This window comes from Carassius auratus, chromosome 6 (assembly GCF_003368295.1).
Source record: "Carassius auratus strain Wakin chromosome 6, ASM336829v1, whole genome shotgun sequence".
In the NCBI taxonomy this organism is placed as follows: domain Eukaryota; kingdom Metazoa; phylum Chordata; class Actinopteri; order Cypriniformes; family Cyprinidae; genus Carassius; species Carassius auratus.
The window spans coordinates 17,583,976-17,610,435 of record NC_039248.1 but is presented as its reverse complement, the minus strand read 5'-3'; the positions used below and the strand labels follow the sequence as shown (position 1 = coordinate 17,610,435).

General features: G+C 40.6%; 1 protein-coding gene across 1 annotated transcript in view; it reads right to left on the bottom strand.

Moving 5' to 3' along the window:
• The window catches only part of sned1 (sushi, nidogen and EGF-like domains 1), a 29,102-nt gene extending 2,848 nt beyond the window's left edge, over positions 1-26,254 (bottom strand). Inside the window, exons 1-27 of the mRNA XM_026263982.1 lie at positions 25,510-26,254; positions 20,763-21,050; positions 20,387-20,527; positions 20,105-20,267; positions 19,859-19,984; positions 19,419-19,532; positions 18,845-18,958; positions 18,142-18,255; positions 17,446-17,496; positions 17,259-17,366; positions 15,899-15,991; positions 13,193-13,324; positions 12,741-12,860; positions 12,448-12,564; positions 10,326-10,469; positions 9,195-9,368; positions 8,453-8,566; positions 8,255-8,368; positions 6,309-6,422; positions 5,992-6,108; positions 4,325-4,612; positions 3,992-4,175; positions 1,382-1,494; positions 1,021-1,299; positions 812-944; positions 646-728; positions 61-159 (exon numbers count right to left, since the gene is read on the bottom strand). Coding sequence (XP_026119767.1) covers positions 61-159; positions 646-728; positions 812-944; positions 1,021-1,299; positions 1,382-1,494; positions 3,992-4,175; positions 4,325-4,612; positions 5,992-6,108; positions 6,309-6,422; positions 8,255-8,368; positions 8,453-8,566; positions 9,195-9,368; positions 10,326-10,469; positions 12,448-12,564; positions 12,741-12,860; positions 13,193-13,324; positions 15,899-15,991; positions 17,259-17,366; positions 17,446-17,496; positions 18,142-18,255; positions 18,845-18,958; positions 19,419-19,532; positions 19,859-19,984; positions 20,105-20,267; positions 20,387-20,527; positions 20,763-21,050; positions 25,510-25,719 — 3,847 coding nt within the window. The 5' untranslated portion in view covers positions 25,720-26,254. The remainder of the gene's footprint in view (positions 1-60; positions 160-645; positions 729-811; positions 945-1,020; positions 1,300-1,381; positions 1,495-3,991; positions 4,176-4,324; positions 4,613-5,991; positions 6,109-6,308; positions 6,423-8,254; positions 8,369-8,452; positions 8,567-9,194; positions 9,369-10,325; positions 10,470-12,447; positions 12,565-12,740; positions 12,861-13,192; positions 13,325-15,898; positions 15,992-17,258; positions 17,367-17,445; positions 17,497-18,141; positions 18,256-18,844; positions 18,959-19,418; positions 19,533-19,858; positions 19,985-20,104; positions 20,268-20,386; positions 20,528-20,762; positions 21,051-25,509) is intronic.
• Positions 26,255-26,460: the final 206 nt, after the last annotated feature.

The following is a 26,460-nucleotide window of genomic DNA, read 5'->3' as shown; positions in this document are numbered from 1 at the left end:
TCAGTGATTTTCACTTGTCTAACAATAACCTTTCTAGAGTTTTATTGGAAAATTACCTACCAGATTTACTCTTTGTCCCTTCTTCAGGAATTTCCAGAGCTAGACTTATCTTATTGGTGGTTTCTTCCATCTTTTCTAATTTGATTGGTGGTTCAGGCCCTGTTTAAAAGATACAACGGAAGAAATTGAAAAATCAAGTTTAATAAAATATTATTTATGCAAGGGACCCCTTCCTAAAATGTCAAGGCAGGTTATTTTTATATATATATAGTGATCCATTTATAATTTATAAAAAAGTGTAAATACCATATTATGTTGCTTAATGCTGCCCTAGTGTCCTTTTACCTCAAAATTAATTCATTTAATAAATAAATAAATAACTTACAATTTTGAAGCAAATTATATATATATATAGTAGAAGTAATATCAAATATGATAAATGTGATGAAAAAATTATTGTATTTATTATCCTGCGTTGAAATGTTAATTATGACAACCCTTTGTAATTTTGTAAAGTTTCCTACTTTGAAACCACTTGAATAACACACAAATTTATTTATTTAGCAGATTTTTTAAATCTAAAAAAAAAAAACAAGTGTTTTAAAATTAGAATGCATTACCATTATATATGAAATAATTACTGACTTGTGCGGTGTCTGATGGTTTTTTGTGGAAGGTTGGTAAATTTAGCTGTAATTCTCCCTCTTCCGTCAATTAGCTCTGTATATCTGAAAGAGAAAACAAACACACAGAGCTCATTATTCTATGGCTTCCTAGCATTGCGTTTCTAATTGCATTGCTGCATCTGTACCTTTGTGGCTCTTCAAGGAGTTCTGTGTGTTCATCTGTGCCTCCATCCTGAACTTGTGTCAAGGTCTGTCCTCTCTGGGAGTCCTGTCCTCCCTTAGGTCTGTCACCTCGGCTTTGGCCCTTTGCAACTGGAACTGTGCAATACAAGATACAAAGATGGGTCCCATGACATCAGCAGACAAGCAGCAATCTTAAATATCGGCGACTCACGTGTAGTGAAGGCTAGATGTTGAGGGACGCTCTGAATGCTGTCCTGGCCTGTTTTGCGCACAGCAGTGAGGGCTAGTCGGTAATGTTGTCCTGGAGTCAGGTCTCGTAGTGTATAAGTCCCTAAACGTCCATCAGTTAGGTAGCGGCTACGGGTGCTCAGGCCGTGAGTTATATTGACCACAAAACCATCTGGAAGATTCCGAGGATGATGGTCCCATGTGATTCGAGCAGATGTGGTGGTGATATGGGAGAGTGAAAGGTTCTGAGGTGGAAGTGGTCCTGGTGGAGAGAACAGTATAATGTGATGTTACTTACTACAGAGGTGTATCTGTTTGTAACACAGAGCTGAAGAGAGACTCACTGGTCCAGAAGTGCAGTGGCCCAGCAGATTTGCTAGTTGATGGCAGGTCTTCAGGGTGCAGACCACTCTGTGTAACTACATCTACTGTGTACATCTGACCTGGGAGCAATGTGCTGTGGGTTACACACAACTAATCAGTAAAATATGTGTCTTTCATTTTCATAATTGAAACCTTTATATGATCTCAAAACATAGTGATGCAACAACTTCAGACACTGGTCTTTTGGAGGGCTGAAATCAGTGATGAAGTGTAATTGAAACTTCTCCCATGACACATTTTAACTGTTTAACTGTTATTTTGTGCATACATATGAGTATATAAATGGAAAAGTTCATTAATTTCAGTAATTCAACTCAATTATTATTGTGAAACTTGTGTATTAAATAAATTTAATGCACACAGAATTAAATAGTTTAAGCCTTTGGTTCTTTTAATTGTGATGATTTTGGCTCACATTTAACAAAACCAATTCACTATCTCAACAAATTAGAATACTTCATAAGACCAATAAATAAAATTTACATTTTTTTTTTGTGAATAGTTGGCCTTCTGGAAAGTATGTTCATTTACTGTACATGTACTCAGTACTTGGTAGGAGCCCCTTTTGCTTTAATTACTTCCTCAATTCGACGTGGCATGGAGGTGATCAGTTTGTGGCACTGCCGAGGTGGTCTGGAAGCCAAGATTTCTTTGAAAGTGGCCATCTGCATTTTTTTGGCCTCTTGTTTCTCATTTTCCTCTTGACATTATTTTCCCATAGATTCTCTATTGGGTTCAGGTCTGCTGAGTTTGCTGGCCAGTCAAGCACACCAACACCATGGTCATTTAAGCAACTTTTGGTGCTTTTGGCAGTGTGGGCAGGTGCCAAATCCTGCTGGAAAATGAAATCAGCATCTTCAAAAAGCTGGTCAGCAGAAGGAAACATGAAGTGCTCCAAAGATTTTTGGTTAATGGGTCCAGTGACTTTGGTTTTCAAAAAACACAATGGACCAACACCAGCAGGTAACATATAATAATCACATGCTGTGGAAACTTAACACTGGACTTCAAGCAACTGAGACTGGACTTCATGAGCTTCTCCACCCTTCCTCCAAACTCTAGGACCTTGGTTTCCAAATGAAATACAAAACTTGCTCTCATCTGAAAAGAGGACTTTGGACCACTTCGCAGCAGTCCAGTTCTTCTTCTCCTTAGCCCAGGTAAGACGACTCTGACTCTGTCTGTGGTTCAGGAGTGGCTTATGAAGTTTTCCATTCCTTGTGAATTTCACTCAAATTCTTGAATCAATTTTGCTTGACAATCCTCATAAGGCTGCGGTTCTCTCGGTTGGTTGTGCATCTTTTTCTTCCACACTTTTTCCTTCCAGTCAACTTTCTGTTAACATGCTTGGATACAGCACTCTGTGAACAGCCAGCTTCTTTGGCAATGAATGTTTGTGGCTTACCCTCCTTGTGAAAGGTGTGATTACTTTGCCACTGTTGGGTCAGTGCGAGCAAGTATTTAAACTGGCTGGGCGTGGCTAATAGCCTCGGACCTGTAGCACAGAGGCCAAAATAGCAGTGCGTTTCCACTCTCGGGCCAAAAGCAGGTGTTTTGAGTTGATTAGCTGATTGGCATGTCACCATATTCTAATTTGTTAAGATAGCGAATTGGTGGGTTTTTGTTAAATGTTAAAATGATGAGCCAGAATCATCACAATTAAAAGAACCACTGACTTAAACTGCTTCAGTCTGTTTGCACTGAATTTATTTAATACACAGTTTCACAATTTGAGTTGAATTACTGAAATAAATTAACTTTGCCACGGCATTCTAATTTATTGAGATGCACTTGTACATCTGAAAAAACAGGGTCTAGACTTTGACATGTCAATAATACACCCACGAAAATAGGTGGTGCTAAAACGCACAAAACGAGTGTGCCATGAAATACGTAATGTAATGTGTGTAGTAAAGATCACTAAAAGAAAAAGAAAAAGCTCACAGCGGGATGACTCATGAGTGTCATTAGCCTGATGGGACCAAACTTTCTCTGTAAGTATTTTTAAAACATAAGAGAGTACCCAGATTTGAAGACTACAATAAGATTTTACTTCTACTGTTAATAACATTTTGGTAGGCTACTATGAGATGGATGGACTAAATGTTCTATAATTCAAATGGCCTACCTGTTATTTTTATGGTATATCAAAAAGTGTATATTTTTAAATGTGATTATTTTTGGGACATTTTACCAGTATTTACCATACTTTCAAAACAAAAATTAAAATAGGAAAAATATACCATATGAAAGGAATTTAAGTTTTACAGAGAGAGAGAATCAGGGTCGTCTTATATTCGGGTCAATATGGTATATGTAAAGAAAGCAGTACTCTTAGTGGAACCGATGTTAGGCTAATTTTGTTCAGCTATGTGGTAAGTAATTAGAAACTCAAAATTACTTAAGTTCAACTAAAAATTATATCATCATCATAACACAATACTCATAACACGAGACTGCACTTGAAGGCTGTAACAGACTAGATGGGCCAATTATTAGATCATTCTCTTAAGACTATGCAAACTATTTGCAGACCTGTGTGTTTCTTTTTCTGTGTCATCACGACTGACCTGAAGGAGTACTCTGTGACGCTGCTATTGAGCACGGCTGTGCGAGGTCCGCTACCATCTGCAGGCACCAGAGACACCCGAAACTGACTGATCGCTGCCTGGCGGCCAACATGAACCAGCCACCGCAGCCATACCTGAGAGGACGACACATCCACTACCTCCAGCTGTTCCACCTTACGTGGCCCTGCGACCGAACAGGAAAAGAAGAGTATGTGAGTGAATACTTTACATGTACATGTTAGTTCAGCATAATCCTGCTGTCACATTGTGCTAAGGAAACAGGATGTGACAAAATCACAATGTAGGTACAGAAGAAAAATTGGGAGCTCTCACTAGTGCGGATGAGAGCGAAAGCTGGCTGACTTATGTCGTTGCTGTTGGTGTTGCGTTTGACGGAGAATGTGGAGATGTTGTAAAGCTGTCCGGGCTTCAGGCCCTGTAGTACATAGGTAGAATGCTGCTTCTCCAGGAAGTCTGTCTTCCTTGGTCCACGACCAATAGGAGCAAAGGCAACAGCAAATCCGCTGATTAAATTCTGAGTGGCATCTGACTGATCCCAGCGTAACTCGACTTCATTTTCTTCTACTCGCAACACATGCAGGCCAGATGGAGGCAACAGGTCTGGGAACAGTGAAAGTATTATAAATAAATCAAATACCTTCTAAACCAATGATTCTTAGCTAGCGGGCTGTGGCCCACCAGGGGACATCAGCAAACCTTAAATGGGGCCCCAAGATGTCTTAAGATGATTTAAAATAAAAACAAGCATTTATTTTAGTTAAAACAACTCAAATAAAATATTTTAATTCACCCAATTAAATTTTTTTAATCTTAATTTTAAAAGTGATTTCTAGATCAAATGTCCATGGTGTTTTAATATTTTATATTTAGCACATGAGACCATGCCCCGCACTCACAAAAATAATCTTCTTTTTACATTCTTTTACATAATTAGATGGTCTTACATTTATCACCAATGTCAAAACACAAACGTTTCAGCTCAAGGCCTTCTTCATTGGGTTGAACAGTTCAATCCCTCCACCCAGTTTTTAAAATCATAAATTCTATTGACATCATTACTAATTACCCAATGCTCAATCACTAAAAACACAGTGTTCCATTTAAATTCTGGAAAATGTCCATTTGTATACAAATCATCACATCCACCTATTTACTACATAATATTTAGCTACCCATGACTAGAACATGAATTATATAGGATCCTATATTTATCCTTATTGTACAATCAAAAAGTCTAATAAATAATGAATCACCAGCATCTACTACCCAAATTCAAATTGAAATGGTGTAACAATGGAAAGTATAATGACTAAAATCATCAAAAGTACATTATCATAAATACCGATAATCATTGATTTTCACACTGTACTCAAAATATACTCCACAAAATGTTAAAGATGGGTTAGGGTTAGCTTTTTAAGATTTTATGAAATAATTTACATTTCTCTAGAAATTTTAAAATTAAATAAATAGCTTGAACAATATATCAAGAACAACTGTAAATATCATATACATTCACTGGTTTAATAAATGGGATCCCTGAAGAACATTCAGCTAAGAAAACTTGTAACTTTCAGTTTTTAAATTATATTATTAAATTAAATTCATTTTAATTAATGATGTAAAATAATTTTAGTTACTTAATTAGATTTTTGTGGAAACTTTAAAATTGTTTTTAAAAAGTGGAAGCCACTTTTCTAAACTAGGAAAATTAATTTATGAATGCAGTAAATGCATACCAAATACATTCCAAAGAATGCACATATTTTACGTTTGTAATAAGTAACAAACTTTCCATATATTCAAATAATTAATAACTTCCCTGGTCTGGAAGCAATTTAACAAATCACTTTGCCAGTAAAAACACAAACTCTGCATTCCATTCTTCTTAATATCTAGTTTCTTTTCTAGATAGCCTCCACTTAAATAAAATGAATGGATATGGGTTGATTTTGAATAATGGAAGATCAGGAGCTGACCTCTCTCACAATCTCTCCCTGTGTGGCCCACCCTGCAGGCGCAGCTGTAGTTCCCCCTTCTTTCACTCCAACAGACGCCTCGGTTCCCGCACGGCTGCAGAACACACGGGTTCTCCACTAGACGGCAACAGAGGACCAATTGAGACCTTACATTGAAAGCGCCCTATCTGACAAATTTACAAAACCAATATAACGACCTCAGACTTCCGGAAAGTGGAAGGGTACACAGGCAGTTAAAGTTTTTCTCGTAGTTCCCTCAATCCTTGATATGTTTTATGCACTTTTTCAGGAGTAATATTTATTAATGGTTAACCTACATGTCTGGCAGCGGTCTCCAACATAACCCTCTTTACACACACACAGGTGGTTTCTCCTGTAGCCTCGGCATACACCTCCATTCAAGCATGGATTTGGCTCGCATCCATCCTGTTCTGCAGAAGAAAAAAACACACACATCTGTATCACAAGATGGTATCAGTGTAAATGATAAAGTAGGTGTGAAGTGTTTGTGTATCACATTAAATTTAGTGTAAATCAGAATCAAGGGGAAAGCAGATTACGCAGAATGACAAAAACAGTTGCAGGTTCAAGCTGGAAAATGAGTTGGGAATCGAGGTTCAACAAAAACAGGGTTGTTTTTCTTTTTTATAGTTAACATATTTTAGCGCATTTTTATGTAAGTTATTGAGTTTATATTATTGCCATTTAAGCTACAAGCACAATTTGGTGTTTGCAAAGACCCTCTCCTTTTTCAGGTATATGGTTTAAGGCTGCAAAATAATTGTCTATAAAAAGTATAGTTATGATGTTATAAACTGTCAGAGATAGTTAAACTGGTTAAACTGTTAAACTTTTTTTTTTTTTACACTGATCAACAGACAAATATTCTTTAATGTCAAAGCGAAAACAGTTTTCTACAGATTGGTTATTACAGTTATTACTCACAAATAAATGTTTTGCATAAGTACCCAAGTGTTGGCGTTTAGCAGATGCACCTTTGGCAGCAATTACAGCCTTGAGTCTGTGTGAATAGCATTAGATTTGCACATCTGGCCACTGCAGTTTTTCCCCATTCAGGTTACACGGAGACTGAGTCGAAGGCCTTTTCCCAAGAAAACCCAGTAGGTGTCTTGCAGACTCCATCAGGTTTTCCTTCTTGATTTCTGAGTATTTTCCAGCATTCATTTTAATCTTTTACCTTCATTCAGTCTTTTAGCCATTCTGCAGGGAAGAATCTCCACCATGTTTTTCACCAATTAGGGAAGGTGTTTTTCTGATTATACACTGTGTTAACTTGGCCAAAAACCCAGTTCTGTCAGGACTACTATCGTCAAGGATAATTGACAATTAGCCTACAGTTTGAACTGGCAGTATGGTTCTGCTCTGGGCAAGAACTCCCTCTACATCCATGCAGCCTATCCTGCGAAATCCTGACTGGTCTAGAGGAGGGGTTTGGGATGTAGGAGGGTAATTAGCTATTGAGCAACACGAAGCTGCAGATAATACTGAAGGACATTATATACTGTATGGCTGCTGTGATATGTGTCATATCCCTATAGATAGATGTGGATCAGCTGAGAGTTAGATGATGCAAGCTTGACTAACGTGACCTGCCAGAACTATCGCTATGCTTGATTTTTGATCTCATTAGACCATGGAACCCTCTTGCTGGTGGGACTCTCCCACGTGCCTTGTAGAAGACTGTAGCAGAGCTGTCCTATGCCATTCACCCATAATCTGTGACTGGTACTGCGAAGCATTCGGGCAACAGTTATCTGCACAGCCTTGATCATTTTAGATTCTTAATCTTCTGCATTTCCACTCAATTTTGAAGGCATAGATCATCTGTGCCACAATGGCCTGGGTTTGTTTTACATTTGACAAAGTCACTTGGAGCTGCTTGGAGTGTTTCTTTTCACCAGAAAATTCTTCCACAACACTGACTCACCAGAAATTGGACATTTCAGATAGAAGTGTATTTACATTACAATCAATCCTTAGCTACGCTCAATTAATCTTAATTTAGCCATTCATGTCACTTGAAAACCAACTGGCTACCTCAGCGATTTAGTTCATATTAAAAGATTGTGAAACTTATGAGAACAATTCTTGCTTTTTTTTATTTATTTAAGATCACATTGATCACATTTTGAAAGTGTCTTTTTTTTTTTTTTAACCGTTGATCAGTGAGAAAAAAAAAGAAAGTTTTTTCAAGGCTGTAAAAACACAAAACAGTCCATAGTAGTTAACATATTGATGTTACCTATCTCACAGTCCTGCCCGGCATAGCCCTGCTGGCAGTGACAGAAGTAAGAACCAGGCTGATCCTCACATGTACCTCCGTGCTTACATGGCTCGGAAAGGCATTCATCAATATCTGTCAAAGCATTCACAGAAATCTAAATCTAATATAACATTAGAACGAGAATCATGAATACGCAAGAGATATGCAGTGTGTTACCTGTTTGACAGCGCTGGCCACTAAAACCATCTTCACATTCACACAGGAAGGAGGCTACCCTGTCACGACAGGTTCCCCCATTCATACACGGCTGAGACAAACACTCGTTTATCTCTGGAAAAATAAAGGGGATGATGAGAGTCATTCATGTACAAATCCTAGCACACTGGAAGCATTTAACAAATCCTGAAAACACATAAACATATATAAACGAAAACCTGAAATACACACACTTGCATAAACAGACACAAATTTTGTGTACAAGGGATAATACTGCATGTCGTTGATCAGAAAAAAACAGAAACCCAAATCTGCATGCAAGTCCATTAACAACAGTTCTCATGACGAACAGAAATCCAGGTATTTGGATTTCTCCCCGTCTCACTGTGTACTTGGACTGTTTATTTCATTTGATACAAATGATGCAGTAGCTCATGTTGCCAGAGTAGCATCATGCTTTATGTCCAACAGAGAGACCGCAGGATTGTTTTGTGTTTAAGAACTCTGAACTGTACACCAAGGCCTGACTAAGTTCTGTTTGCATCCTGACACGCTATACAAACCTTATGTTGGTTTCTAACTACAATTTGTTTTAGAGTGTTTCTACTCGTTTGACATTTTGTAGGCTCATCAGCTCTTCTTCCCGGCATTCCAAACCAACCAACCATTTTGGAATGTTGGTTTCAGGGCGGGACAGTCTTGGGCAAACTTTGAACAACAAGGGTTTTGAATCTCCACTAACCTTCACAGACTGGTGGCTGGCTCCAGGACCCCTGGCTGCTGCAGATGCTCTGGGTGGCCCGGGGAAGGGGAGTGTAGCCTGGGTGGCATGAATAAAGAGCCGTCGAGCCTGGGGTAGTGGAGGAATGCTGCACCTCTGCGTGCTTGACTTTCACAGGGGGTCCACAGTCCAGACCTGCAGTGTGCACGGAGTATAATTATGAATTATAAACAAACAGACTGCTGGCAATGAGTCAGGTTTGTTAAACAATTATACGATTTACAATAATCATATCACGAAAAAATTATGACAAATAATATAATTATTCACTATCATATTTATGGATGTTACATTGATATTAGATACTAATATAAATTCACATTACAATGTATAAGCTATTTGCTATTGAAAAAATAAATGAAATACAAAGAAATAACATAACATAATTCTAACTGAGAAAAAAATAATCTAACTAAGGCTGAAGAATCACATTTATTTAGTTGATTAAACACAGTGACAAAGCCCTACATCACAAAAAAAAAAAAAAAAAAGGCCTACAAAACAAAATGAGAGCAGTGGCAGCAACAGTTATTTGTTTCTTTCAACAAAGTTAATTATTGCTTTTCCCGAAAACATAAAGAACTAACTGGTTTCACTTTACCTAATACACATTGCCATATTTACAACTACGAGCTGATTCATAAATAGAGAGAAGCGGTAAAGACATCCTTTTTGTGAATTGTTTTAGGTTACAAGGGGATGGTGTTTCATCCTGTCATGGAACAGCAGGACACAAATTTAACCGCACCTTCTGGAAAACCTCGTAGAATCAACAGTAACACAGAGGCCTGTAACAGCAGAGTTATAACTCCTGTTCAGGGAGAGAGTATCAAATGCACTGAGGACTTTATCCAGCTTCATCTCTGGGGAGGTGACACTCAACCCAGCTTTACTGCAGGAACTGGCACCTGCTGCTTCGTCCTGGCATCATCTGAATGAAGATAGACAACTGCTGTTCTCCGCCTAACATGCATATCAGTTACCTCTCAATGAATGAATAGTGACTACTGCAAAGAGCTGTGTGAGCTCCTGATTCCTGACATGTTGGCAAACATCTCAGTGTACTTCGGAGGTAAAACAGAGCTTGATTACCCTCCAAAGTCGGACTGGATCCTCTGTTGATCTCGCAGTGTCTTCCTACGAAGGATGCGGAGCACTCACATTTGTATTTACCAATGTAGTGGAAACATGTTCCGCCATTCAGGCAGGGACTGGAAGCACAAGGATCTGGCTTTCCTAAACATAAAACATAAGATATTTTAAAACAGTTGTTGTACAGTTCTGTGTGCACATGTGCATATAGTGTGTGCATGCATATTTATTTGAGAAAGAAAGCATGGCCATGTGTGCGTCAAAACAAGGTCAACATGTGTGAGAAATCATTGATCATTACAGTAGCACTGAGAAAGAGAAACAGCTTTTCATGCATGTGCCAGGGCAAGCTGTTTTTCCTACATGTGAGGAATCCAAGTGTTGAACAAACTCCAGCAAATTGGAGCATTACACAAGGCCAAACAGTTGCACAACTCTAAAGTTGGGATAATGAAAACCCAGAGATGAAAAGCATCTTGGCTTTGAAAAGATTTTTTTTTTTTGTGCAGTTTTATGACACTCTGTGTGTGCAGAAATGCCATTTTCCAAACATGAACAAAAGTAGATTATACTCTTCTTCCATTTGACCAGAAAAGAGAAGAGGAAGGGTGACTGAGAACTGCATCCCTTGGGTGCTCACTGCTGGCTGGGAACTTAACAGTGCACACTTAAGGCTCTTTCATGGCAAACACAACACGAAAAAGATTGCTCGATCTTGTAGGTTTGCATTGCACAACATCGGAAAGATCAGGCTCTTCCTAACATAGCATGCTGCACAAATTCTTTTCCAGGCCTTTGTCATTTCTAGGCTGGACTTCTGCAGTGTTCTTCTGGCTGGACTTCAGTCGTGCACAATCAAACCTCTACAGATGATTCAGAATGCAACAACACGACTGGTCTTCAATAAGCTCAAAAGGGATCAGGTCACACCTCTCTTTATCTTCCTGTACTGGCTCCGGCTGCAGCTCGCATCAAGTTCAAGACATTGATTCTTGCATATAGAACAGCCTCAGGCTCAGCACCCAAATACTTCCACTCGCTATTAGCAATCTACATTCCCTCCAGAAGTCTGAGATCTACTAGTGAGCGACGCCTCGTGGTACCATCACAGAGAGGCACAAAAGCACTTTCCAGTACATTCTTGTTCACCATTCCTGGCTGGGGGAATGATCTTCCCGCCCCTATCTGGAATGCTGATTCCCTGACAATACCCTACTTTACTTTATTCATTTAGCTGACGCTTTTATCCAAAGCAACCTACAATTGCTAGGTATGTCAGAGGTCACACGTCTTCTGGAGCAAGGGGTTAAGTGTCTTGCTCAGGAACACATTGGTGTCTCACAGTGGATTCAAACCCAGGTCTCTCACACCAAAGGCATGTGTCTTATCCACTGTGCCATCAACACCCCTAACAAGACACACTGCTTTACATTTGCCTCGAACCTGGGTCTCCTGCGTGGGAAGCGACAATTCTGCCACTGAATCACCAATGTACTTATTCGAACAATGCATTAAACTTGGTATTACTAGCACCTCCTGTGTTTATTTGCCTCTTTAAGATGAATCGCTTGATGTATTCCCCAATTGTTAAGTCGCATTGAATAAAAATGTCTGCTAAATGAATGAATGTAATGTAAATGTAAAAGATAAGCGAATCACAGATGAATGGACCTTTCAAAACATAAATTCATGCCACTAAAGTATAAAGTTCAAAATGAACTTACATTTTACTAAAGTATACATTAAATCAATAATTTTTTTTAAACCTGCCATTTTCTTATAAAATGTCTGTACTACATTGCAGAACTTTTGTTTAACAGCAGTAAAAAAAAAAAAAAAATTGAGCAGATTAGCAGTACTGATTGATCTGATATTGCTTCTGGAGTGGTACATGACACTTGATCCAAAAATCTGGAACGTTTCATTGCTGGAGGAAGAAAAATTCATCAAAACCCCCAAAAAACCCTGCTTTGTTGGCAGACAAATGTTTCATAGGTTATTAAAAAGGGCCTTAATGCTTATCAAACTAATAAGACTTTTTAAACAACATGACCAAAATTTCATTCATGTATTTATAAGCACACCATAAAACCATTAATTGCAGGAAACACTATATACATACCCACTTCACAGTGTTTCCCTGTGAAACGGTAGGGACAGACACATCGGTAGCTGTCAGCTTCTTCTTTACAAGAGCCTCCATTACGACAGGGACTAGAGGCACAGATACTTAATCTGACTGAGGAAAAAAAAAATAGGAAAAATGCTGTATGTACTGGCAAGTAGGCTAAATGACTTCTGCAAAACGGATATGTGGTGCATTAAACAATATGATGCACAATAATTGGATGTCTACCTTTTAATATGTAAGTCTGCAAGGACAAAATGTTAACACGTAGAGCAGATGTAACATACCTCTTTCGCAATGCTTGCCTCTGTAGCCATGCTTGCACTCACAGATATAGTCTCCATCTCTCTCATAGCAATAGCCTCCATTCTGACACGGTGAGGAATCACAGGCTGATCGGGGCTGTACTGAAAAACACACACACCAGCTTCACCACGTTCCTTCACAGCATGTGATCTTTTTTTAAGGCTCACTATTAACTTTAATTTGAGTGCATTGCAATGATTTCATTTAAATGCACACCACAGCATAGATCCTCTGTGTATTTCAATAGCCAAGTTGAAACATTACCTTCACATTATGTCAACATGCACGTAAATCTTTCTTTTCTCATTTACTCAACATAATGCCTTAGTTGCTTTGGGGACCTTTGCCACCCTGAAAACCTGGCACAGTAGTTGTTCATTTGTCATGGAGACCATGGCTTGCACATGGCTTTAAGTTTCTCCAGGGCTCTTACCATATGGGTAGAAGTCCTTGTGATCAAAGTCAATACCAGTCTGGCAGGTGCAGAGGTATGTGCCACCATACTCTAAGCATGGACCTCCATCTGGACACGGTCGGTTGTTACTACAGGGTGTTTGTGTTACCTCTAAGGAGTAAAAAAAAAAAAAAAATGCAGAAATTAGTTGTTACCCAAATATGTGTGCAATACTACTACTTTTGGAATACTTTGCTGAATACATGGTTGTCCACATTTTTAGATGGTACTGTTCTCTCTGGTGATCAATACGACATGTATCTTGTAACTCTCAGACACTTTTAGTGCTTTTGTTAGAATAAAAGATTGCCCACACTCTTCAACTGGATACAGTTTTCTCTGTTGGTCAATAAATAAAGGACCTTTTAGTGCTTTTCCATCATGAGGCCAAATGGTTCTCGGTTTAGTTATTTTTTTTAAATGTACACAGGACTGAGAAACCATGCTTTTGTCGCAGTTTTCTGTCTTTCTGTCACTGTCTTCTGTGAGTGTTGTGTTTGTTTGTTGCCATGTGCTTTTGTACTGTCTCTTTTCTTACCCCGCCTATCTTGTTACCTCATCATTGTTTTAGTTGCTACACCTGTGTTTCTCCCTTGCTCCCGGACTCATTTTTCCTCACTCTGCACACCTGTATTTCAGTCACACACACAGCTGTTGCTCATTGTCATGGACGATATATTCTCTTCTCACACACCACTCTGTCTGGCTGTATTATATGTCCAGTGTTTAATGTTATCTGCTAATCGTTGCTTGTGTAAACCGTGTTTCTAGTTCTTGCATTTCGGCTTGTTACCTGTTATTCGTTTCTGTTTTGTTTTTGCCTTGTTGGCCTTTTTCTCTTTTATTAAAAAGTTATATTTCCCTGTATTTGGAGCCAGACCCTGTTTCTTCTTCTGCGCGTCCTACCGTGACAGAATACAGCCAGCAAACATGGGTCCAGCAGGAAGTTTTCTCGATGCCCACAAGGAAGATCGGTCTATTGAGGATTATGCCAGGGACTTCATGGCGGCTGCTCAGTTGTCAGCTACGGAGAGGACCTGCCTTATGGTGTGCTTCTGGGGAGGCCTAGCCGAGCCCTTCAGGTTACTAATGCCATTCTGGCACCCCGAGGAGACTCTGGAGGACTATATCAACCTGGCTCTGCAGGTGAGCGGCTCAGCTGTCAGGGTGGGGAAGCCTACTCAGGATGTTCCCTGCAAGGCAGCAGCAGTGGGCGCTCACGATTCCCCCGAAGGGGGCAGTGGCCGCTCAGAGAGCTCCAGAGGCAGTGCTTCTTACCCTGCCTGTCAGGGTGGGGAAGCCTACCCAGGATGTTCCCTGCGAGGTGGCAGCAGTAGCCGCTCACGATTCCCCCGATGTGGCAGTGGCCACTCAGAGAGCTCCAGAGGTAGCAGTGTCCACTCACGATTCCCACGAGGCGGCGGTGTCCGCTCACGATTCCCACGAGGCGGCGGTGTCCGCTCACGATTCCCACGAGGCGGCAGTGTCCGCTCATGATTCCCACGAGGCGGCGTTGTACGCTCACGAATCCCACGAGGTGGCGGTGTCCGCACATAATTCCCACGAGGCGGCGGTGTCCGTTCACAATTTCCCCGAGGTGGTGGTGTTCGTTCACGATTCCCCTGAAGCGGTTGTGTCCGCTCACGATGCCCCCGAGGCGGCAGTGTCTGCTCAGGAATTCGATGAGTCGGTGTTTGGTGCCATGTGCTTTTGTCCTGTCTCTTTTCTTATCTTGTTACCTCATCATTGTTTTAGTTGCTACACCTGTGTTTCTCCCTTACTCCTGGACTCATTTACCTTCACTCTGCACACCTGTCTCTCAATCACACACACATTGTCATGGACGATATATTCTCATCTCACACACCACTCTGTCTGGCTGTATTATATGTCTAATGTTTAAAATTATCTTGCTCGTGTAAACCGTGTTTCTAGTTCTTGCATTTCGGCTTCTTCCCTGTTATTCGTTTCTGTTTTGTTTTTGCCTTGTTGGCCTTTTTGTTCTCTTTTATTAAAAAGTTATATTTCCCTGCATTTGGACCCAGACCCTGTTTCTTCCCCTACGCATCCTTCCGCTCCGTGACAGCTTTAGTGGTGAAACAACTTTAGGGATGTAATGATTCTTGAACTGTCACATCAGTTACAACACGTAATGCTAAGCCTGATGATGAAAAAAAAATATCTTACTGAATTTTAAGGAAGGAAAGGAAAGGACATGTGGCCAAGTATGGTGTCCCATACTTGGAATTTGTGCTCTGCATTTAACCCATCCAAGTGCACACAGACACACATGGCAGTCAGGGGTTTGGTGCCTTGCTCTAGTCTAGAGTCTCATCTCAGTTGTGTTATTGAGAGCACTGAATATTCACTCCCCCTACCTAAAATCCCTCCCAGACATGAGACTCAAACCCACAACCTTCAGGCTGCAAGTCCAACTCTCTATCCATTAGGCTATGACTGCCCTTAATTTTGGAAAAAAAATTTAAACCAACATTTCAAGTAGTTTTTTAACAGCGAAGACCTTAGAAACTCCCTCTTTCAGAAATCAGAAAATCTGAAATTAACATTATTGTCCTAAAAATACACTGCATATAAAAATGGTAATTTCATATCTATAATGTGATAATCTATTTAGAACTCTTTGGAAAAAAAAACTAATTCTGTATGTTTTCAGTTAATACATACCAAACTGACAATAGAGTCCAGTGAAGCCTGTTGGACATTCACAAGTGCCATTCACATCAACACAAACCCCTCCGTTCTGACAGGGACACTCCTCTGTAGGGATTTAAGAGAACAGAAAGAGACAGATAAAGAGAAACTTCTGGAAGGAGGTCAGTATGCTTTTCTGGATAAGCAAACATTCGAACTATTGTACAATGTTACTCTTTCTTCACATCAGTTAAATTTGAACAAAGTGTATATACAGTGTGTGTGTATGCAGCGTAGTCTAGCGTAGTGCTGTGGTGGGATTTGTTGTACTACATTATAAACTTGTTCCTTGGGTCAGTCTTTCCCAAAGTTTTCCCACACAGTTCATAGTGCTGGATGACTGTAAATCAGTATTCTATAAAGCTTAAGACTTTTTATTTTCCTCAGTAATTGCAGCAGTGGATCAAAGTAACTTGCTGTATCACTGTTAAATTGCTTCCTTTTGAAGTCCAGGGGGCTCGCATGAGGGTGTTTTTTTTATTTTTTATAATATGTAGCATGTTTTTGATCAAATCTTGTGACCCTAGGGGCAATTAATAGGTTGTTAATTCGCTGGAGCCATTTTCATTTGTTGTCTCTAAAGTCGGTCTCTTTGATCTCAGTGCTCCATTAGACACTCATAGGTTCTGTCTGTGAGCTTATACCTTCTCTTTTCGAGAGATCTGCATGACTTTTTCCACTACACATTCCAAGTGAGCTGGGCAGGAAGGTATTCTGAAGATTTAGGAGATTCTATATGAGAGTCGAAGGGTTATTTCAGCTCCAGGTGGACGAGTAGGATGAATTTGCTAGAGCTCACAATGTGCTTTTAAATCTATAGTAACACAAAGTGTGCAGTGTACACAGTGATAATGGGAGCAGGGATATCATGCTGACTGACATTGACTAAATGAGATAAAACAGAATATGAGGATGCTGCAGCACATGTCATCTTCATAACTTGAGTCTTTGGAGATTTGTGGTTGATTGTTAGAGCGTCCAAACAAATCTCACCTGCTTTGGTGCAGGGAAGTGAATTCCAAACATTAGGACTGTCTCATAAAACAGAGTCTAGACAAGAGCCCTTCCTCTTGTTGGTAAAGTAGTAAAAAGTGCCATAAAGCAATTATTTACAACATCAAGCGACTTGCTGCAAGGTCTGAGCAGTAAACTGGGCGAGGTTGTGTTGGTTTGGATAATTATGCTCATCTATCACGGCTGCATAGTCTTTCTCAGGCAGTGCTTCAAATTCCTGTGGGATAGTGGTGTCTGCATTGTTCTCCTCTGTGCCATGTTCCTGTACAGATACTTAAGAAGAATAGCTACTATGCATTAAAGTCTGGGAGTACTGTACCTTCACAGTCGTCACCATAGTAACCTGGGGTGCAGGTGCAGTTGTAGTTTTCAGAGCCAATATACTCGCAGATTTGACGCTTTTCACAATCTTCCCCATCGCAGGAAACTGTAAGTGAAATAACATGCATGATGATCTTTTGAAAGGGAGATAAACCTTGGCAGGAATTTGAAGAACCTTGACTTACCTGTCTGATTTGCAGCATCAGTGGTAGAGGAATTTCCCATGACAACTAACTCTGTTTAGGGTAATATATATATACATAGTATATTATGGAGGTATTACTTGGGCAGCATGATCTAATACATTAACAAAAATTAAGTAAGTAAAATATTTAAATGAAAGTCCAACCAAACCACTCTGGTGGTTGGTCAAGCCACTTCAACCTCAGACAAGAGCTGACCAATCATCTGACAACTATGCTGACATTATTTCCAAAAATCAGTTTAATTTGTCAGACACATCATCTAAAATTATAGTTGGACAAACTTTTTGAGAAGAGCTATCCATTGGACATTGGAGAAGTGCAAGCTTATTTTTGATACTGGGGTAGTTTTCTTTTCATGAACAGATAAGTGTTGACCAAGCATCTGATAACTATGAGATGAGGCTGACATTATTTGCAGTTCAATTAGTCAGACATTGTCTGAAGCCATAGTTATCCCAGAGTGTTCCCTCTTTTCAATTTCATTGTGTCAGTCCCAGTTGGAAAATGTTACAGCTAGCCAAATATAAAGTGGAAAGTAGGTGGGTGGCTTCGCTGTGTAAACATCTTCTATCATTAAACATTTGTCCCGTTGCAACGGGAAACAAAACAAAGACTGGATAATATGTTGGCTGGCATTTATAAAGTGATATGGTGGGCTGAACAGAAAAAGCACACCTGTCTCACAGTGGCTTCCAGTGAAGTTTGTTGTACAGGTGCAGGTGTAGTTATTCACCAGGTCTTCACACACACCTCCATTCAAACATGGCATGGATGCACATTCATTGATATCTGGATTCCAAAACACAAGATTCATGTCATTGTAGATAATTTGTCAGCGTGAGAAATGCAATCCTTTGAGCTTGATTTGATTGTATCAATATTTTAAGATTATATGAAAGTTCATGCAGATATATAGTTTCGTTGACCAGGTGTCTAGTATTAACAGTAATCTGGTCTCATGTAAAAACAAGGGTTCAAGATATACAAAGGCCAATGGTTTAGTTTCCAGAGTACTTCCCAACTGGGCTTGCATTTCATCAGTAACCTCCACTGTGTGAAGCCCAATTTGTTAAGCAGGGGAATCATGTCAATGCTTTTTCCTAAAAAGTCATATCAAGGTCTACTTTGAGAACTCTGAATATTTGGAACATAAAACCTGACCCAAAATGAAAACACAGGGAAAGAAATCAAAGGAGCTGATAATATGTTTCCATTTACTAGCTGCCCTCAAAAGTACTGTGCTATAGCAGTCTTCATGAAGTCAGTCTAGATAACACCATCTGTCAAATGAATAAGTGCGGGCCTAATGCGGGAAAAAGGAAATGTTCCCTGGGGAAAGTCATAGCCTTTCAGTGACACTCCCAATATTCATGCTCACCTGACTCACATAGGAACCCAGTGTAACCTGCTTGGCATACACAGGTGAAGTTGCCGACACCCTGTATGCACTGTGCTCCATTGAGGCATGGGGTCTCTTGGCACTCATCTATGTCTGCAGGCAATAAGCACACACACACACACACACACACACAAACACACATTGGATATTTATTCAGCTGATTAATATATCCTCCACACCGTTCCCCTCACTCTGAAACTATGCACTTCTGGCTGTGAAAGGTATTAGAGGTTTGATACATCTCTGCAGGCTGGACTGTGGGAACGAGAAGGAGGTTGAAGCCAGCAGAGTGCTAAGGGAGGAGGGGATGGCAAAATCAGAGAGGAGAGAGGCCACAGCATGAGAAGAAGAGCTTTCTGAGTTCAAAAATCACATACATTTTCACTCACTATTTTAGTCCCAATTAGACAACTTTTTGAGAAGAACCACACTTTGGACACTGTAGAAATACAAGCTTCTTATTGATTTTGGAGCAATAAGTTTTCTTTTCCTGAACTTACATGCAATGCACATTTGAAACTGGAGTCAGATAATTGAAGAATGGTGTATTCACCTGTCTCACATGTTGTCCCTATGAATCCCACTGGACATAGGCAGATGAAGTGGTTAATCTTGTCCACACATGTGCCTCCATTCTGACAGGGGTATGCAGAGCACTCATCAACCTCTTTCAAAACACACAAAAGAACAACAAATATGACGTGACTTTTATTAGATGTGCACACAGGAGTGAAAACATGTGGGAATCCTAAAGTGCAGGGGGTGAATGAAAAGGTAATGATTTGACCAAAGCAAAACTTTGGATGGACTCTATGCACTGTATGCGTATTACATACAGATGTGACCTGGGGAAATTCTCTCCATTAGGTTGTCCCCCTGGCTTGCAGGGTGGAATTCTACTTTTACAAGCTGACTTTCTCTTTCCTGGCAAGGAAGCATGCAAAAGGATGAGTACGAGTTGTGAGGGATGGAAGGATTTCATCATTCGTTTACCTATCTGGCACCTGCGTCCAGTGAAGCCAGCCAAACACGAGCAAGTGAAAGAGGGATTTCCAGTGATGCAGTCGTCAATGCAGCGGCCACCATTTTGACAAGGCCTTAAGTTAGCACAGACCGAAGCTGAGGAGCACAGTGGAAAAGAGTCTGAGCAGACTGATATTTTCCTGTTTGTACTGTCTGTGATGTTTTCTAATATGTTGGATACCCTGATTCTTATTTTCATTTCCTTTGGTGGCATACCTGAGTCATTGCAGCTGCCCACTTGTACCTGAGAATCATCAATACGAAAGACCCAACGACCAGGATAGCCCACATTTGTGGTGGTTTCAACTTCAACAATATCATCTGTCCGGGAGCCAGGGATATTGAAATAGCGTCTTCCATCGCCAGCATTAAAGCCTGCCTAGGAAGAGAGTAGAAGTGGGGGAGCGTTCTCTCAGAGTGGATTCTTTCACATTTTCATGTCACTTAAGTAATTTCAGAAAAAACTAAAACCAACATCAGTAAAGGCAATGACCTTACCTGTGCAGCTATTCCTCCCAAGCCTGCTAGGTCACCACCGCTGGTAGCATGCATCCCTGTTGTCCAAGAAATATTCTGGTACTGGAAGATGGTGAAGGAAAGCTCACCATCTGTGATGAGAACTACCTGAAATGTATTGACCTTTAGAGTAGAACAGAGAGAAAGTCAGTTGCCACAACCAGTATATAGAATTTTAATTTACTTGTTAGATCAGATTTTCTTAACTCTGGCCCTTGAGGTCCGCTATCATACAGAGTTTAATATTGATCAAGGATCAACTCTGCTAGATAGTTGACCTTGAGGTCCACACCTGATAAACAATTTGTTAGATGGTCTTCTATAAGAAACATAATAAAAAAGGACATGAACTTGGTACCGGAGTTATTGAGCTGCCACCAAAAAATGTGACTTGATGCCAGGTAGCAATCAGCACCCATGTAGTGACAAACACAGGGAACTCAGGAAAGTAACGATTAATGTCTGCAGTGGCTCTTTTCAGGATGGCAGGATCTTTGCTCTCTCTATAAAAAACTTTTCCTGCCCGTCGGTTGTCTACATCTGCCCAGAACGGAGCCACCACCCTGCGGTCTCCAGCAATGGGGAATGCCACAGGGGTGAACTGGGACACCTCCCTCAGGAAAGACACCAGGCCATTGTTGTTGACCTTGAAGACACAGAAAAGAAGAGAAAGTAGATACTCAGGGTTAGCAGAGTCAGCACACAAAGCTTCCTTCAGTTCACCTTCTTGGCACTCATTCCCAGATTCCACTGCTGAAGCTTTACCAAACCATGAGCTGCATGTTTGGACATTCACTTTCTGAATTGCACAAATAACATATTTCATCTCTGTGAATTCTTTCCACACTCAAGTATACCTGACGACAGAGACTGGGTTGGTTCACTCAGGAGTACAGAGTCAAGAAGTCGTAGACCACCAAAAAGCCAACGATTTTACAAGGACGTTTCAGGCAGAACTTTTAAAGGACAATTCAGTTTCTTGTAGCAACTCTTGGGGTAGATATTGCAAAGGGCCTGGAGCAGTAATCGGATGTCTATGATGTATGGAACATGCTGACTGGGAATAAGCGGAGACAGGCTGAGGTGTCCAGCAGTGTGTTGACACATGAGTGTGAGCAGTAGCATTGCAGGATGAAAGAGTGAGGCAGGCTCCTGTGGCAGATGTATCCATTTCCCATCAGGGAACAGACAGCTGCCTTGTTCTGCCAGATATCCACGTCTTGCAGCTGAGAAAACCGGAGCACTTTTCAGACACACATACACAATCTGACACACCTGCCCTGGCACTTGTCCACTAGAAGTGGTTTTTGGAGGGTGAGGCCTTTATAAATGCCTCTAAAGTAACCACAGAGCCCAACACTTGCTTTGCTTACCACTGGCTTTGCTCTGTAGACTGAGTCTACTCCTGTGATGAATGTCCAGCCGGACCAAGGTTTTGCAACCAAGCTTTCCTCAATAGTTCAAAATCCTTTCTAAACTGTTCTGTAATTTTATAAATAATATCAGTTACCTTTTTGCCCCATATCAGCCACATCAGAGAGCAACAGAGTTACAATGAGACAGTGTTTATAATGCTAACTTTAGTCAGTTTGCACCTGCACAGTCGCACCCCTCTCCAGGTGTTCAATACCAAGTGCCAACTTCGCTGTCCCTTCATTTCACTCATCTGTACCCAGTTCTGGCAGCAGCAACAGCAACAAAGGCAATGTCAGACACATGGCCTTTCTTCTCCCCTCCCCATGCGTATGGAAACCATAATTCGGAGGCCTTTGCTGTAAAAACAGTAGAGGAAGTTTTGTTTGGCCTGACTCGGGTGCTTGGTTAATTGGCCGACCGCAGTCTTCCCCTCTCTGCATCAGTGTGCTGTGGCAAGAGTGTGGTTAACATAGAGAAGCAGAGTTAAGCCTGCAGGGCCACAACTCTGGGGTCACTGAAAGGAGCCCTGTGAGAGCAGAAGAATGAAAGAAAAGACAAAGAGAGAGAAGCGGGAGACATGGAAAAAATGGAGGGATGGAAAGTGCAGGCACAGTTCACTGACAGATACAAACCCTTGACAGGAACCAATGTGTGATTTAGAGTAAATGTTTCACAGATGACCAAAACACTTGAGAATGGGCTGCAGTACTAAACCATTGCATGCTAATGATATAAGCAGCAAACTGGGAAACGAGAGTTGTACAGCAGTACGATAGGGACAGCAGTGTTTTCACCAGGACAAGCATTGGAGAGCTAGTAGCAACAGTGAGCGGAGGTAATGAATGGAAATTGCTTACCTTGCTGCTAAATTAGCAGAGGAAATCTCACTAAGCACTACATTAACGATTATTCTCTGGTGTTGTAATATGTCCTGGCGTTTGTTCTGATCTATTTGTAGCATCTGGAAAAGGTTAAACTAGCTGCTTTTCTTTTATGTCCTAATATCGTATTAAAAGTAGGACGTAGGAATTGGATCTATAACAACAGGCAAAAAAAGAATAAAAGCAATCATGACATGGTTTAAACAGGTACGCTGAATGTAAAATTCAGTCAGGTGTAAAAAAATAAAAAATAAAATAATAATCACATTTGGTTAAACATGCTGTCATCATTTACAAAACAGTTTATGAGTATAAGTAATGTTTTTATTTGTTTTCTTTTTGTTCTATTCTTATATTTTTAGGTCTATGTGGTGCCACTTCAGTGATTAAGTTTTTTTGGGGTTATTCTTCACTGGATAGATCAAGATCATATATCATATATAAGTTTTCATAGGTTGGTTTTCTTTGGAGTCTTTTTAATAATAAAATAAATGTTCACTTTGGAAAAAGGAGGCCAAAACAAATCCTTTCATAAAAAGGTGCACAAAGTTCAGCCTGGCAAAACATTGAATCTTGACACGGGAACTTTTACTTGCTCTTCCTATTAATTTGAGGAAAACACTGACGTGGATGTGTTTGTATGTTTGACTTTGGCTCCTCTTGCTCCACACACTTGTGCGGTGGTGGGTTTCTTTATTGTATGGCACTGCACTCACTCATATCTTATAATAATATACAAATATTTTACCCTATTCTTGGAACAATTACTTAAACACAGTACAGAAAAAAATTATTTCAGTGGCTGCCCCTATTGAATTAAGTCAAAATATTAGCTCAAAGCTTAGCATGACATATAACTTAATCTTGACATAAAGCATTACACGATAAGCTACCCAGCTCCTAACAAAATCACACATGTGCTCACACACTACATTTGGGCTACTTAACTGAAGAGGAGGAGGAAGAGAAGTGCAAATAGGATAGAGAGAGAAAGAGATAAAGAGAAAAATCCCTCAAGGTTGAAGATTCCCTTTCTATAGTTGCGCAAACGTGAAGTGTTGAAGTGCTGAGGATGAGCTTTAGCAGATGTGCTCTCAGTGTGCCGTGAAACCTCAAATCTATCTGTCCCCATCATTTTCCCTCTTCTGCTTTAACTCAACTATTGGATGAACAATTCTATGCCTAAAACAATTATAAACATTATTTTTATAGCTTCCCATACAAACAACTTGTTGGGTGGTTTCTTAACTTGAGGTCCCAGAAAATTAGTTATGGTGTTCTGTTCCCCATCAAAACTTACACAAGTTTCATTCAAAATAATATCAAACTTTTTTTTTATTTTTTTTATTTGCTTTGGAAGTCCATGTCATGCTAGCCTTGGATCTCATCCTTCCCGCTCTTCATCCCAGTCATTCATAAGGTTAGTTAATTGAAGGCCTGCGTTGTTTGGCATCCCTAAGACACTTTACAGATGCATCTGGGTTCTGTTAAAGGGATCTTGCCTTTCTTCAATAGAGCAGCTGGATAGGTCCATTGGGAAGACCCTTGAACTTGTTATCTAAGGCTGAAGAAGAGGAGGAAGAGGGAATGGTGAGGGTAACTGAGGGGAGCAAGGAAAGGTCGCAGCTACATGTAAAATCTCTTAGACCCAAACAAAAGGACAGAAAAGCAAATTTTTGACTATTCTGGGCTGAAAAAAAAGTCAAGCAGAGAAGGCAGACCACTGTGGGACTATGCATATCTCTCCTTGTGTACTCTCCAAAATTTCACCTGTTCAAAAGCGGCTCCCTTGCAGAAGAGATCAACAAGTGTGCAATAAAGATAAAATGTAATTGATTTTGGTTCAAGTAGCTTGAGTGCAATACAAAAGTTATGACCACAGTTTTTATGCTGTCGCATGACTCAATGCACCAGTTTCTTGCAAAATATGAGATACCACTCAGGTTGATGCACAGATGCATCACAAATTAAACTAGGTTCTGTAGACAACCGTGTACTATTTCAGCAAGCTGCACTGACCAGAACATCTAAGTGATTTCATGACTTTAAAATAGGAACCACGATAATGCACTTCAAATTTGTGAGGACACAGTTGTTTGAATGTCATGTAGTGGCTGGGAGAGAGACTGGTTGTGTGGCATGTCTGCTCTTTCAGTCGTCCGCTGCATTGGGATTGTGATCTCATTCATCCATTCGCTTGTAGCCCAGTCTGGAAACCTAGCCTCTGTCACCATGGTACCTCGGCCAGGCTAGGCAGGGTGTTGGGTATGGAAAGTTTGTAGTAAATATGGGCCCTTGGTAGAGCAGGATATTTTGCATCCCAGTATGACTGGGATGCTGCATCAAAACAGATGGTGTCAACTTACAAGGATGGAGCTTCCTCTGCGCCGAGTTTGAAAAGTGTACGACACAGATCAAAGCCATGCTACACCCAACCAAAAGCAGGACAAAACTATGTTTAAAGAACCGAGACCTGTCAGAACACTCGCCACACTTGTTTTCTATCACTGGTTCTCCTCATGACAGTCATTCCTCTTGTTTCTTTTCTCACTCTCTCAAACCACAGTTAAAGCAGATGTGTTGCAGCAGCAATAGATACTGTCATCTCTTCACTAAAAAACATCCAGTAGTTTAGTCACTGTGTGTAGCCATGTGTGACATGTTAAAACTTTGTGGTGCAGAGGATCTTACAAGCTCAAGCTGTAAGACCTGCCTCTGATTCCCTAAAAGCTACTGAATGAAATTCTGTAGAAAACTGATTCCACTGCAAAAGACTCACACATTTTTAAACATACAATCTATACTCACATAGAGTCCATTGTGCTGTTCTCCGAAGAAAGGGAAAGCCACAGAGATTGCTACCAGTCCTGATCCTCCATCGTCTTGCTCAATGGTCTGGGAGTCACCCTCATCCAGGCCAAATGGGTAGAACTCCTCCAGGGGTACAGCCAGCTCCACGCCATGAAGCAAATTGAGAAACATGCACATGGAGAGCACCAGTCTCCTCAGCCACCGCATGACCTTGTCTGCACAGGGATGGAGAGGAGAGGACTAAGATCCAGGACACTCAGAGAGGGCAACAAGACAACTCTAAACCCCAGTGTCAAATGCTCAACCAGTGATCCTCCTCGTCTTTCTTCTCCGTTTCTGTAATTTTCCTCTTTTGGGTTCTAATTCCACCCTTTGTTTTCTCTCAAATCTTCTCTCAACCCTGGTACTTGGGCTGTTGGTCTATAACAAGGGGGTAGATTCCTTGCATTCTGTGTGCTGCTGGGTGCTCAAGAGCTGCTGTGCTCCGTGCCGCTCACTGAAATGAACAGAGTGAGAGAGAGAAAAAAGGAGAGGGAGCAGAGTGATTCGGCTCTATTTTTTTTTTTTTTTTACAATCCAGTGACTTAGTCCCTGATGGTTAGTTTAGAAATATCCTCAATAAAACCTCTATTCTGCCTGCCAAAGGAGTTCTTTCAGACCCAGTCCCACCCCCCCAGGGATTCACTACCTTGCATGATTAGGAACACTCATCCAATAGCTGAGGAGAGACTGGTAACTGGATAAGCACTGGGTGGAGCTATGGTAATCAAAGGGCTGCTTTAAAGAGACTCTGACAGGGCACTCTCCTCTGCTCTTAACTTTTGCTGAGAAATACCCTTCCCTAAAAGAACATGTCTCAGTGTGGTGCACACTACCACATGGTAGAGTAAGAGCTCCAGAAGTTGGGATGTCATAGTGCATTCCTTGTATATTGTACACAAGATGTCT